A 12,530-nucleotide genomic window follows, 5' to 3' on the forward strand; every position below is an offset into this window, starting at 1 on the left:
GGAGAGAGAGAGAGAGAGAGAGAGAGAGAGAGAGAGAGAATATGTTGACTATGATTACTTTGGGAATGCAAACCAAGGAAACCTGCCACATAAATATTTATGGGCTCTGAAGCCCCTACAGTTTCAAAGGTGTATCACTCTGCCTTCAAAAACACATTTCAAATACGAGTGCCGTAAACCAAGAAGCAACTGTGCGTGCAGCCCGACGGAATAAATAGTAGGTATCCTCCAAGTCCTGGCTCTCTGTTTGCCTTTATCCCTCTTGCCGACCCTCAAGCCAATTCAGGAAGAGTGGTGGGAAGCAGAGAAGGATCAGAGAAAAGAAAAAGTGGAGGGGGACAAAGACACAGAAGGGAACCAATGAAGTGAGGGAGGGAGGAGAGAGAGAGAGAAGAGGAGAGGAGAGGAACATGTAGCACCATCTGTCACACATAAACAAAGGCTTTGTGTCGGAGGAGTAAACAGAGCTGCTAAAAGCCTCCTGTGTGGAAGCAGGGGGTTTTGTTTCTGCTCCTTCTTTCACTTGGTTTAGAGAACTCAGCATGAGGTAGTTTCTGAAAAATCTCCGGGGATTCTGGGAAACCTGAATCATCTTAACTAAACTTCACACAACAGCTCTGGGTGCTGAGATCTTAAAGGACGTGGCACCTCTATCTCAAGGAGCTCAAAAGATTATACAAATGTTACCTTGTTTAGACTCCTCCTAGCCTGTTTGAGAATGTGTGTGTGTGTGTGTGTGTGTGTATGTGTGTGTGTGTGTGTGTAAGGTTATGGTTATGTGCATTTCACTGACAAGAAATTGGGCACAGGACAGAGAAAGGATTATTCACAGCCACACAGTTAGTGGTCAGACTGCGAATCCTCTGGGTCTCTCCATGCCCTAGTCCAGGGTGCGTCCATCCACCAGGGGTGGTTATGAAGTATAGACTTGTTGAAAAAGTTTCTGCTTAATTTTTTATTTTGAAGATTTTTTTATAACATATGTAAAAGTGGAGAGAAAAGGATAAAGAACCCCATGGACACATCACTAGATTTCCCCTGACACCCACTCTCCTGGTTCCTTCTCTTTAGATTATTTTGAGACAAATCCCTTTCATCTTATGTATATACTTCTAAAACAGACTCCTTTAAAAATTTAACTTAGAAGGGACACATGTTATACCCTTTGTAATACTGTAAGCAATAAAAAAATGTAACTTAGTATCATTACACATTTAAAAACTAATAAAAAAAAGAGATAACTCATGGACATGGACAATAGTAAGAGGGGACAGGGGTGGATGGAGGTGGAGGAGGGCATAGAGCAGATAAATGGTGATGGAAAAAATAAAATAAATAAAAACTAATAATTTTTTAATATCATCTGATATCTACTAGTAATAATTTCCTTGAATTATTACATACGTGGGGGAAACTCTTCACCTCTTGAGGCTATATAGTTTTTTCAGTGATGCTGTCATTGTGTGAAATAGTTTTGGGCACTGCTATTTAGGTTGTCACCAGGACTGGTATTATATTCTTTTGTAAACACTTAAAGATGGCAAGGTTTTATTTTTGAGAGTGAATTTGATTTTGGCATAAGCCTGAAGTCATTTGGAATCAAGCCTTGAGAATACGATGGCTAATTGATAAATACTATTATTTATTCTATTTGCATCTTTAATTCTGCCATTCCTTGAAAACTTTGATCCACTGCTTTGTAGTTACATATCTTATATCTGTAATAAGTGAAAGGCAGGTGTGATACTGAAAATCAGAAGGGAATAAATATTTATGCTGCAGTACAACACAACACAACAAACAAACAAAAACACAACCAAAAATGGACCCTGGAGGCTCCCCTGTGGGACAGGAGTTAATTTTTAGTTGGTGGGTCCTGGTGGGAGGGGCACTCAAGGCAGAGACTAGTTAGCAGCAGAAGAGGTTCAGTATTTTAACAACAGGCATGGCTGTGCTGGGGCACATGGCTGCATGCTAGCTCTGGTCAAAGGTAATGGCTGTCAGTCTGTGAAAGGCTGTTTGCAGTGAAGGGAACTATTCAAAGGGAGGCTTTGGCTTCTTTTCTAGACAGAGGTCCCTGGTGGAAAGTGTGCCCAGGAGAAGTTGGGGCTAGATGGAGGAAGGACCTTGCCTTCAGCAATTGAATGGGCTTTATGTAGTAGGACACTCTGTGATCGTCAAGCCCTTTATAAAAAAGCATTTTCTTGTTCATCATCCCTGAGAAGCTAGGAGCTGCATAGTCCTTCAGTGATCAAAATGGCACCAGAACTCACATCTCTTGAATCCAGAGGGGGTGCTGTTCCCATCCCACCTAAATGCCTTGGGAAGGTTTAGAAATGCCAAGCCTGCCCTCAGATGCCGGGGCACCTCAGTATGAGCAGGCAATATGCCTCCGTGTCTACTTGTGTAGATCTGCTCTGTGATAATTAAGCAAATGACCCCAAATCTACAAGGGAGAGGGGTGGGAGGAAGGGTCCTCTGGATCATCTGGGAGAAAACCTAGAACAAAAACTCTGAGAAGAGACTGGGGACCTGCAGATGGATAACAGCAGGTTTCCAATTCTGCAGGCACAAACTCAGGCCGGGGAGCAGGTCCCCGACCTCTGGAGTCCCCCAAGAGCTGCCTGTCCTCTGCTCAGAGCTCCGTGTCAGGGCGGGACGAGGTGGGCCACCTGACCTCGTCTGGGTGGAGCTGCCTCTTCCTGGGGAGCACTTTCCATCAGGAAGCCCTGCCCGCTGCAGATAACTGGGGCACTTTGTTTTGCCCGGAGGCTTTTTTATTTTTATGACTCTGGGATCAACTTTCCAAACACATTTGCCAATGCAGAGATGAAGACTGGATGGTACGGAGGTGTCCTCCCATCCAGCGCAGTCTCCAACTCCCACGTTGCTGGTTATTTTTTACACCACAAGTCCTGTTGACTGTCATAGCAATAAGGTTTACTATGGAGTGGCCAGGAAGAGCAGGCTTAGGATGGAAAGATTCTCTCCCTGGCCCTGAAACTAATCTAAACGGGCACAAAGCCACATTACTTTAGGTCTCAGGTTCCCATCTGCAAAATGGAGCTGGGAACGCTTATTTTATTTGAAGGGTATAATGGCCATGAGACAGAATGCCTTTTGTTAAAGAATATTTTAAAAAATGTAATGATCCAAGCCAGCAGTTCTTCTAACTCAACAGAAACCCGAGGGAAATGTGTCCATGTGACCACCACATGCATGTACAGGAATGTTCATAGAAGTCCTATTCCTAGTAGCCCCAAGCCGGAAACACGCTAAATGTCCATGGACACAATGGATAAATCTCTTGGGATGTATTACCACAGAGCAAGACTAGATGGCAAGGAGAATGAACAAACTAAAACTATAGGCAACGACGTGAATGAATCTCACACACACACATAATGTGGAGGGAAGGAAGCCCAGCCTACGCTCTTTCATGGCTCTAAGTCTGTTCCAGGTGCACTGCACATGCCCACGACAGGGCCTTCCATCTCTGCGACGGCCCTCTCGCCCTTCCTTCTCAGGTGCCCTTGGGTTCATCACCTGGCCCCTTCCTCCCTGTGTGTCTCCCTGTCCTGCACAGCCCCTCTGCCAGCAGGCATACTTGACTATAGCAGGATCCACCACCACAGTCCCTCCTTCTTGGAATCCCACTGGCCCTGTTGCCATCCTCAGCCTGGCCTTCATCATTTTTCTTACTCTTCTGATGTTGAAGGTGCCAGTGGCTTTCTCCTCTGCCTACAAGGAGAATTTCAAACTTATGTATGGAACAGCTCATCGGGAATTTGTTTATTTGCGTGCCCTCTCAATTCCCAATTCATGGCCCCCTTCTTTTCCTCCTGTTCCCCTCATCACAATGGCTGTTTTGGTCAATTCCCAATAGGATTACAGATGATAGCTCAAAGACCATAGGTGGTGTCTTCTCTTTGGAATATTTATGTTTTAGTACAGGATATATGGGCTCCATTGTCCAAATCACAAGTTCTATCTGTTCTCTACATCTATAGGCAAGAATTTGTTTTCCTCAGAGGGACTGAAAACATTTCAGATGAAAACTTGGCAGCCTTCAAGGGAAGGGAGCCCACAAACTGGTCTAACAGATAATTGATTCATAATAATGGCCCATAGGGAAGAGTTGACCTGAAAGACGCCCTTGAAAACCCATTGCACAGTGTTCTCTCTGGTCCCTCCTACTTTCATAACCCCGAGACTCTGCCCAACTCTTTGAGGTGGTCTTCACAAAACTGCATCAGCCAAGAGAAAAGGAGAATGAAGGCTGCTTTGTGCTCATTTTGTTGAGATTATTAACCATTTGCTGTTGGATTACTTCTCTTTCCTGAAGAAAAGAAACAAGTGCTGGGTAATCTTGTTGGGACTTGTGCCTCCTTTAACTCTATGAGTCGTATCTTCTGAAGGTCAAAGCTTAGGAAAACATTGTGACAAAATGCTGTATTAAGATTCATTTATAGAGGGTTGGGTAAAAAATGTATCAGGAAGATTATCGAGTTATGACTCAGCCTAAATCTTTAAAAAATTACCTGATGTTTCATAAGAAGCTCCGTTTAAAAATATCTCTACTGTTCTCTCCAGGAAAGCTATACTATGAATAGAGATTAAGAGGAAAAAATCTGACATTTTTTGAGACTCAGAGGTTTAGAGGTGGGATATTTATTCTATAATATCATTAAAGACTTTACAAGCCAATTTGGTGTTGTGGGGTGGATGTATTTTATATAAGCAAACATTTATTTTGAAAAAACAGGGAGTTTTGTCATTAAGTAATCTGCCTTGCTTGTTATTATCTTCTTATTCTTCTCTCTAGATGAGTGGCTCTCAAATTTAAGCATACATCAAAATCACGTGCGGGGGAGTGGGGTGGGCTTGTTAAAACCTAAATTGCCCTTGGAGATTCTGTTTTGGTGGTGATAGGGTCCAAAACTGCATTTCTAACTAGTTTTCAGGTGATGCTGTCGCTGCTGGTCAGGGCACACACTTTAAGAACTACTGTTCTAGATCATTTTAAACATGGCTGCACGTTAAAATGACCTGCACACAAAAATACCCCCAGTATTAGCCATATCAGACCAATTGAATCAGAAAATCTCTGTTGCGGACACCCTGGGCGTAGAATGTTTTAGAAACAACTCAGGTGATTCTGATGTGTGTATCTTTGTTCCAGGCGGAGCTGACTAGTACACCAGCCTTCAGAGATCACCATGCCAAAGCAGTTATAGCTCACAGCTGGGTGCTTGCTGATCTGTGGGCTCCTGTGCCCGTCTGGCCGGCCCCAGGCTGCAGGGTGGCATCCTCCCCTGTCAGGGAGTATCGGTTTCTGGAGCGAGCTTGAAGTTTGTGCTATCAGCAAAAATTTATTACAAAAGGCTCTCTGGGAGTTTTCTTCTGATAACTGGGAGGGCAGCCTGAGTCAGAACAGGTTCATGCTGTACTCTGGCATGTGATAGCTAGTCTGGGGGACAATGAATCACTTCAGGTTTTGAAAAGAAAGGCAGGAAAGAAATAGTTCTCATGGCTTTCCCCAATATTTTCTTACTTAAGCCTCAAACAGCCACCACATCAAGGCTAGTAAATTATCTGCATTTTTGCAGATGAGTAACCTATAAACTGAGGCCCAAAGGAGTTACGTAAACTTCCCAAGGTCACAAGACAAAGGTGGCAGAGTTGTGATTTGAACCCAGTGATGTTTGACTCTAAAGGCAAGGTCCCTGCCACCTCACCACCTTTGCAAAATGCCTTTGGGGTTCCAGAGACCATAGATATCATGTAGAATCAGCTACTTAATTTGTGGGCCCCAGTGCAAAATGAAACCATGGCGCCCCTTGTTAAAAAATTGTTAAGAATTCAAGAAGGCAGCAACAGAGCATTCAGCCAAGTGTGGGGTCCTGTGTGACTGCACAGTTCGTACGCCCAGGAAGCCAGCCCTGCCTGATGTTATGTGTTTATCCACACAAACTACATATCAAACTTTCTGATCCAATAAAAAGGTCTTCTCAGAGGAACGTGTTAGGGAGGTAGGAGCCCCAGATCTGAGCATGGAGATGTTGGATTGTAGTAATAGCTGCACGAGTAACTTCCTGTTGACCTTGATCATGTAATTTAACCTCTTGGAGGTTCAGTTTGCTCATCTGTGAAATTGAGAGAGGGACAAGTGGGGAGGTGGTGGACTATATTAGTGTTTTTAAAACTTTATTTATTTTTAGTGTAGTGGCTATGACCATGGACTCTGGACCCACACTACCTGAGTTCTAATTTTGGCTCTGCTATATACTAGCGATGTAACCTCGGTCAGATACCTCAGTTTCCTCATCTGTAAAATGGAGATTGCTGTGAGGATTAAATAAGTTAATATATAGAAAGCCCTCAGAATAATGACTATGTGATAAGTGTTATAAATGTTAATTATTACTATGAATCATATAGCACTGGTACTATTTAGTACTAATGGTTTTCTTAATTTGACTCCCTTTTTAAATTAAAAAATAATCACCAGATTTATATGAGTATGTCTATTTTTTTCTAGTAATGTGAGGATGTATAGTAATTATAAAAAGTTTATTCATATACCCTCTAAAATCAGCCCAAATATTACCAATGGAATAGTCACCCCACTGTGGGTAACACTGACCTAGAAAGTGAAGGCCCCTTCCAGCTTTAATAGCCTAGCAATGATTCAGTAAGTCCATGTATCTTTGTGTCTACACCTTCATTCACTTCACAAATATATAACTAAAATATTTCTACCCACTTCAGTCACTCTACCCATGGTAGGATCTTTCCATTGCTTAGCTACATGTTCCAGTGGAAAAATGTTTAAACAGAGAAGAGAGATTGTGAATGAATCATATAAATGGTTAAAACTTTGACAACTTAGTGATGTTGTCCCCTGGAGAAATACCTGTAATGTCTAACAAGGGATGAGACTTAGAAGACTGGAAAATTGAAACAAAATACTTAAAGAAGGTACAGAATGTCCTTCAGAGGAGAGGAATCTGCTGGAAGACATATGCTTTTTCCTTTGAGTACCATGCCCCCCCCCCTTCCCTCTATCTAAACCTTACCTTATAGGCTCAGTTCCAATTCTACCTCCTCAAAGTCCTTTCTGGTTATTGTGATAGGAAGTTTCTTTGTTTCTCATTTAATGAGTGCTTTATAATAACAGAGAAGTATTTATTAAGCACCTACTATGTTCCAGGCACAGAGGCCATAATGTTGGACACCTATATCCCTGGCCTCAAGGAGTGGATTGTTTACTAATCCATGAGTCTCTGTACTGTCTTGACCAGGCTAGTTGATTCATGCATATTTGTCTATCCTCTCCTTAAGGCAGGAGTTACTTATTCTATTGCTTTCCTATTCCTCAAAGCACCTAAGGATCCTCCTTAACCAAGTATTTGTTAACAGAGACCCTAGGGTTACCAAGTTGTACAGGGAACATAAAAATAGTGATGGAAGGACTTTAAAATTAGTCTCCAGTTAAACATCCCTCTCAGGTTACTATTAGCACCAATCCCCAGCCATCTCATAAAATCAGTAATTGTTAGATATGATAAACATCTATTGTGAATATAGTATAAGTAGATCACAAAGGAAAATTAGAAATCTTGGGGAAGGTACGGAACTTCTTGAAGGCAATGAAAGTGAACTTAGAGAGAGCAACTCTATTTATACCCAAAGCTGTGAACAATTGAGGACCTGACAGACTCATCTCAGTTATCAACAGAAGAAGGATGATGACGTGATGGGTACTGCCCAAGAGAATGCTTGGAATATCAAAGGATAAGAAAGGACCTTGGGGGTTGGTTAGGGTGGGGGAATGAAAAAATCTTGAATAGTTTATGAAAGTCAATGTGAATTGAAGGATGTTAAATGGTGTCATAATGCAATTTTATCAGACGAAAATGATGCCAAAAAAAATCCATACTTAATTTACACTTTGCTCACTTAAAAAAGTATGGTATGGTTCCTATTTTAATTTAATTTTGTCAAATACTTTTTTTTTCATAATTTTTAGTTTCTAAGATAGAATGCCAATCAACTTTTCCTACCCTCACGTTTATAATGCTATTTTCTCCTCTTTTTTTATGTGGATTCATTTAATTAAAATGGACTTTTTATGGTATTAATTATCCATAAGAAGACTGTCCGGTAATAGTATTCATAGAAGTGATGGATTGATCAGCATCATTCTTCAGAACCAACGACCAAGACCACAGTAGGCAGAAAGGGTATAACTGACTTTCTTGACTCTAATGCAGAAAGCAAGTGTCCATAGAACCAGCCAGATTTTTCTTGGAATGGTAATACCTAGCCCAGCAAGAAGGTTATTTTGAGATAAGCTGTTCAATACCTTAAAAGGGAACTCTCAAGGCTCCCAAGGAAGTTGCTTACCCACAAAGCACCAGACGGCAAACCGGATCCATGTGATGGTGGAGAGCTTTAGCATGAGATAGATGTTCACCAGCATGGCAAAGGCAGGCACAAAGGGGAGGCAGGGGGCCATATAGGGCAGCTTTTTGGGGTTCTCTGGCTGCTGCAAGATCACAAACACCAGGGCACTAATCAGCAGCACCATCAGAACAACCAGAAGGATGGCCCACCAGCTCTTCTCTGAGATGTAGTCAGAACCAAAGATGATGAAGGAGCAGAAGATGAACATGAGGATGAAGAGCAGGAGCACGCAGATGGTCACTGTGTGCCCTGTAGCTGCTGTGGGCCGGTCCATTTTGCCTGGAAGGCCCAACCGGATCCTCATGGTGTAGTAACGGGGCCCGATCAGCTTTTTTAACTTGATGAGATAAATGTTTTCCGATTCGTCGGCTTCTATGCCTGTGGTCATGTCCACAGTGCCGTAGTTGGGGTGGTTGACATTGTAGGTTGACTTGTCTGATTTCCCTATGAGCATCTCATTGTCTCCCAAGGATGGTAAGTTCTTGGCCCCACATGGATTGGTGGCAGGGCCAGAAAACTCTTCTCCTTCACTCACAGGAGAACATACTTCCTTCTCACTGTCACCCAGAATGCCCTCCTTCTTCTTCGTGTGCTCCTCGGACAAGAACTTGACAAAACCATCAATGTCACTCTCTGGTTGGTATCGAAGGAGCAAGACACAGACAGAGACCAAGGTGTAGGCAAGGAGTGTGCCGATGGACATCATCTCAATCAGATCTCTCAGGCTGACTAGTAGCGAGAGGAGAGCCGCCAGGAACCCCGACACGATGCAGGCCACCACTGGCGTCTCCGTGTAGGAGCTGACATGAGCTAGAAATCTGGAGGGTAATGAAGCACAGGGTTAACATGGCTACAGATGGTGACTGATTCTAACATGGCTTAATTCCTCCTGGTCCGGCCCCTCCAATGGGCTTACGGATTCACTGCTTTAAATACAGCTGTGCTTCTGACCCTAGGATTTTGTTCCTGGAATATAATTTAAAAATAGTTTACTTTAATTCCTCAGTTTTGAGACAAATTTTTTATTAAAGTTCCTAGACTATTATGTGATGTGAAGGGTTGATTAAATCTTGAATCTAGGGGGTATTTCAGAAACCTAAATTGAAATCCAGGCTTTGCTGGGAAGAAGTGATAGTCACACACCTACTAGATGAGATAAATGTTTGGGGGTCCTCTGGACCTGCATAAACCAAAGTATGGTCCATGTATCAGTAGTACCAGCATTGCCTTGGAGCTTGTGAGAAATACATAGTTTCAGGTTTCACCTGAGACCTACCACATCAGACTCTCTGGGAGTGGGTCTCAACAAACTATGTGTTAAAAAAACCTCCGGAGTCTGACTTATGCCAAACCTTGGGACGCACAGCTTTACAACAAAAGTACAAGAAGTAAGCTAGTAAAATAGTGCAATAATTAGGAGCCAGTACTCATTGGTGCAGGCTAAATTCAGCTGGTTACCAACTGGAGACCAACAAGAGTGATTGAATGGCTGCTGCTTCCTTAGCAGTTCCTGTGGACCTTAATTAGGTTCCTGCTCTCTTCATGATCCTCCTCCCTACTGCCTTTTCTACTCCTCCCTTATTTTCAGGATTCACACAAGACAATAAACTATTCTTGGAGTCCCCTTTTAATTTTATTTGACAGAAGAAAAACCTTGTGGATGTGTGTAGCTGTCACACCCCCACACCTTGGTCATATTCTCCCTGATCTGTCCAGCTTCCCTAATATTGCAACTCAGATCAGGGGATAGGCTGATGAACTGGAGCAGAAGGTGACAGCCAATGGCAGAGATAAAGTCCCTGAGCTGGTTCCCTCTGCACCCAAGGGCTCCTGGTCTCCAGGGTTTACACCTTGCTTTGTGCACTGGAAGAATGCCTTCCCTGCAAGCCCCTTCCATGGTGGACACTGGGAACCAAGAGATGAGGCCATCACCTCTGTGCTGGGGGCAGATAGACCACTTCATGCTCAAGATAGGGAGCTGGAAATGTCACTATCCTGGTGTGGTTAAAAGTCTGGTCTTTCGAGTCAGACCATCTTGGGTTCAAATCCTGGCCCCCCACTCAGAAGTTATTGTGATGACTTAAAGGCATCCTGTATACAAAACACCAATATTTAATGAATGATAGCTATTGTTATTACTATTATTAGGTTCAGTGCATAGGGTATTATTCTCTCTTTGATGAAAACTTTAAACTTTTTCAACTTCAGAGGGGCTGTGCGGACAGGGCCAGGTACCAGGCCTCAAGAGGAGGGCAGGCCTAAGATGTAACAGGATGGGTTCTCTCTTCTGGCGGCCTCCCAGTGTCACAATTTGGCACTCACCATCTTTACAAAGGAATATACAATTTCAAACAGGAGAAGGGGCAGATAGAGGAACAGATCAGTTTGTGCTGGATTGAGGGACTCAGAGTCAAATAGAGGAGCTGTTTCAGGGCATAAGCTCTTTCAACTCAAATTCTTTGCCAGGATGTGACAAGTTCCACAGTCTACGTGACAGGCACTCAGATCAAAGTTGCAGTCAGGCTGACAGCAGGTGACATTCTCCCTGTACAGGCATCGCATAACAGAATTAATTCCACAGAGCACAAACCTTACCTGAAAAGGAGCCCATCACCAGCCATGGCATAAATGACCCTCGGCATTGGGAAGAGGGAGCCCAGCAAGCTGACTGTCAGTCCTGCAACTGACCCAATGGCCACAATGAATTTTGCAGCATAGAACCCATGAACCACAAACATCTCCATGAGTGGGGATTCCGTGTCAATGGCATAATATGGCACCATCAGAGTTAAGATCATGCTCACCTGTTGAAACAAGAGAAAACATGGCTGGAGGTAGAGGGGACTGACAGCATGGATGAATGACCCACATGAGAGAAAGTCAGAGGACTCAGAGCCAGAGGGCTGCATGGAAGTTTGGACCTGCCACTTCTGGCACATAACTTCCCTTGTAAGCATTTGGCCTCTGGAGTTCTCAGTCTCTATTTTCTCCCCACACATGGACTTAGTGGACTAGACCAGATAACCTCTAATATCTTTCAATAGGCCTTCCATATCTGAGGAATAAGTCTGCAGGTATTTCAGAGCCATGAAAGTACTGAGAGTTCAATGAAGAGCAATTCCCAGGTGGGAGGAGCTGCAGCCACAGGCATTGGAGCCAGGGCCTGGCAGTGACCATGAGAACCCTGCCCATATGGACATGACTCTCATTTCTTTTCAACTTTCAGAGCCCTACAAGGTCTTAACAGTACTCCCTGTCACCCCAAAGACCAGAGATCAGAACTCCAAAGATAGTTGTGTAGGAGAGCCATAGCCAATAAACTGATGAGACTCAGATGAGGACTCATATTTCCATTTCTTCTCTGTGGCTCAGTCCCAGGAGCCAGTCAGGCCAACAAACAAATTACGGCTTCAGCGTGTAATCCAGTCCTACTCTGGGCCATAAGACCACCATGGCTTTGCTTAGCCAGGAATCACTAAACTAGGACCTATCTCCCTTCATACATTACTAGAGGCCCAGTGCATGAATTCGTGCACGGGTGGGGTCAGGCCAGCCCACCCTGATTAGGCCAATTGGGTTGGGCCGCTGCGGGGAGGGGCAGCAGGCGGTTGGTGGGCCAGCCCTGCTTCTGATGGGGGTTGGCGATCAGGGGTGGTGCCCCTGATGGGGGGTGCGGCGATTAGGAGTGGTGCTGGCCAGGGGGAGGGATTGCAGGCAGTTGTCCTGCCGGCCCCACCCCTGGTCGAACTCCTGGTTGAACTCTTGGTTGAACTCCCAGTCAAGGGACAATTTGTATATTAGCCTTTTATTATATACACTAGGGGCCTGGTGCACAAAATTCGTGCACTGGGTGTGTGTGGGGGTGTTCCTCAGCCCAACCTGCCCCCTCTCACATACTGGGAGCCCTCAGGCGTTGACCCCCATCACCCTCCAATCGCAGGATCGGCCCCTTGCCCAGGGCTGATGCCTCTGACAGAGGCGTCAGGCCTGGGCAGGGGACCCTCATTTCCCCCCATCACTGGTTCTGCCCCCAGCCCAGGCCTGATGCCTCTGGCCCAGGC

At 44.2% G+C, this 12,530-nt stretch overlaps 1 protein-coding gene across 1 annotated transcript in view; it reads right to left on the reverse strand.

The window, feature by feature from the left end:
• SLC7A14 (solute carrier family 7 member 14) overlaps window positions 1-12,530 on the reverse strand; it is a 102,049-nt gene that overhangs the window by 3,085 nt on the left and 86,434 nt on the right. Inside the window, exons 6-7 of the mRNA XM_006764101.2 lie at window positions 11,065-11,273; window positions 8,410-9,287 (exon numbers count right to left, since the gene is read on the reverse strand). Coding sequence (XP_006764164.1) covers window positions 8,410-9,287; window positions 11,065-11,273 — 1,087 coding nt within the window. The remainder of the gene's footprint in view (window positions 1-8,409; window positions 9,288-11,064; window positions 11,274-12,530) is intronic.

This window comes from Myotis davidii, unplaced genomic scaffold (assembly GCF_000327345.1).
Source record: "Myotis davidii unplaced genomic scaffold, ASM32734v1 scaffold115, whole genome shotgun sequence".
Lineage (NCBI taxonomy): Eukaryota > Metazoa > Chordata > Mammalia > Chiroptera > Vespertilionidae > Myotis > Myotis davidii.